Source organism: Pyrus communis, chromosome 17 (genome assembly GCF_963583255.1).
Source record: "Pyrus communis chromosome 17, drPyrComm1.1, whole genome shotgun sequence".
NCBI classification, from domain to species: Eukaryota; Viridiplantae; Streptophyta; class Magnoliopsida; order Rosales; family Rosaceae; genus Pyrus; species Pyrus communis.
Window position 1 is genome coordinate 1,494,616 of NC_084819.1, and position 2,497 is coordinate 1,497,112.

Sequence of the window (2,497 nt, forward strand, 5' to 3'; positions counted from 1 at the left end):
TAATTGATCAAATTGATTTAAGCCAATACTTGTGCAATCGATCTATAGTGATTGCCCTTGGTGTATTATTATTATTGGTCTTGTCAACTATTCAATTGTGCTTGTTTTATCTATTTTAAAGATAACCCGCCACTTAGTACTACAATCTAGTGGCATTCATATTCACTTGTAAGTTATAAGTGAGATGTTTTAAGTTCGATTCTCATTAAAGATGAATTTGAACCACATTATTGTTAGCCTATTGTGAAGTTAAGATTACCCCTCTCTCTGCCTCTTATTAGTGTAGATAATGTATTATGTTAAAAAAAAAAAAAAAGTAACCCGAGCTCACATATCACCGAGCCCTCGTTTTTCTGTTCCGTGGAATCACAAACAAAAATTTATTATATAAAAAGATCTTACAACGTTACCACTAATCGTACAAAGAAGAAAGAAACATTTCATTTATTTGACACGATGCTAGGCCAAATCCTGTATGCACAGGCAGTAATAATTAAAAACGCTATCAAGCGCCTTTGCTTAATAAACTTTAACATTAATCTTTCTTTAAAGGGAACTAGAAAGATCGTCTGCATTCAGGTGGAGCGCCTTGTGGGAAGCGTTTTAAGTCGGTGCAATAGTTGTAAATCATGAAATATTTCTGAACCCATCTCAGACGTCTTCTGCTGGGAGCATCAAGCTCGTTAGTCTGCCATTCGGAGAAGGAATTGGATGACCTGGAATCAATGACGTTGAAGTTTCTGTAGTATGCTGTGAAGGGTGCCTTCGACCAATCAGTTTTCACCAACCCTCCTCTGGTGGCCCAGTCATCTGCATTCCAAAGGCTTGAGTATATCCTCATGGGTTGGCTCTTCGGGAATGGGACACCAACTGCTTCAGCGTTCTTGAATACTCTGATGGGAGTCTTGTCAACCAAGAAACTGAAAAATGGAGAAGCAATAACCCAATTAAATTTCTCTTTCATTTTTTGATGCAAGCGATATTATATACTGACCTACAGGGACAAGAGTTTGGAGTTGGGTGCAAAGGAAGAGCACATTGCTACTACTCTAGCCAACTCAACTGAACTCAATTCTTGTGAAACCATATATAGAACTTAAACGTTGGGCATATATAAATGCATGCATTAAGAATTACTTCTTACATTATGTGTTGGGGTTTCCAGATGACGGAGTAAGTGTGGAAGTTTTTTGAGGGGTCAAACCAGAGATAGAACTGCTGCTCTCTATTTCCCTTGCCCTGGGTGAAAATATTGGTGTGCAAAATGTAAGGGCCACCGCTAACGTTTCCCAAGAATTCGAAGTCGATTTCATCATGTGTAGGACCTTGAGAGGACAGCTACATACAAAAACAAACCGAAAGATGAAAAATTATTGTCTGTATATAGTGAAACAATTGGTCTTTTGTGCATGGAATAAAGCTGAAACAAATTTAAATCTCGAATGAATTTTGCCTTGTAAATAATGTTATAAGCATTCGGTGGCTCACTCTCGTGAACGTATAGTATATATAGTTACTGTTGAATTTGATGCAAGCATTATAGTCCAAAAAACTTGGCCTTATTTCTCTGTCTCACTACTTTGGAGATATTTTAACAAGACAAAAGCATCCATAAGTCAAGTGGGCCAGTAGAATTCATGTTTTTTTATGGAAAAAAAATATATATTCGTACAACATATAATCCTAAATGAAAAATAAAAAAAATGCTATTAACGGTCTAAAACGTTATTATGTACTCCTAATAAAATAACGAAGTTTCTCAAAATATATCAGAATTAGTTAGATTTATACCATTTGACCCAATTTTTCTCTAAATTATGTAGTTAAAATGTGTGACTTCATTAAAAAAAAGATATCAAAGAATAATTTAGAGTACATAAACATTTTGAGGATTAAGTATGTAAAAGGATATTCTCCTTTTTTGTGCATATCTGACCGTTAAATGATGAATGTATTAAATAAATGCTTGTATCGTAACTAAGTCCATAAAAATTTCACCTAAACATAAGTTTTATCTATTGCCTACAATATTGTGAAGCCCACGTCACATGATAGAGAGAAAAAAATTGAAGAAAAATAATGAGTTAGTATTTATATATATTATTTCCCCCAAAATAAGGAGTATATATGCAAGTTTGTCATTCTATTTTTTAGTGTATGAGGAATGTGTACGTATGTGTGTTGTGTGAGTGATACGTACGTAGTATGCGGTGACGGTGCCAGCAGAGTTGCCGGGAACAAGCTTAAGCTGCATATCAATCCTCCCAAAGAGGTACTCTTTTTTGGACTGAAACCCAGAGCCAGAAACTTTGTCTAAAGACAGAGAAAGAAGTTGACCTCCCTTGAATATTTTGGGGCGGTTGCCACCCCATGTTAGGTCAAAATCTTGGTAAAAATTTCCAGCATAAGTTGCTATCATTAAAGAGCTGCAAACCAATCCCACCAACAAAACCAAACTAGATAAACCCATTTTTTGGAGAGAGAGAGAGAGAGAGAG

The 2,497-nt window shown here is 35.6% G+C and overlaps 1 protein-coding gene across 1 annotated transcript; it reads right to left on the minus strand.

The window, feature by feature from the left end:
• Positions 1 to 363: 363 nt before the first annotated feature.
• Positions 364 to 2,497, minus strand: LOC137722824 (xyloglucan endotransglucosylase/hydrolase 2-like). Its single transcript, XM_068461925.1, has 3 exons — positions 2,201 to 2,497; positions 1,145 to 1,338; positions 364 to 920 (listed from the first exon to the last, which is right to left on the minus strand). The coding sequence occupies exons 1-3, from the start codon at positions 2,468 to 2,470 to the stop codon at positions 557 to 559; spliced, it is 828 nt and encodes a 275-aa protein (XP_068318026.1). The 5' UTR covers positions 2,471 to 2,497; the 3' UTR covers positions 364 to 556.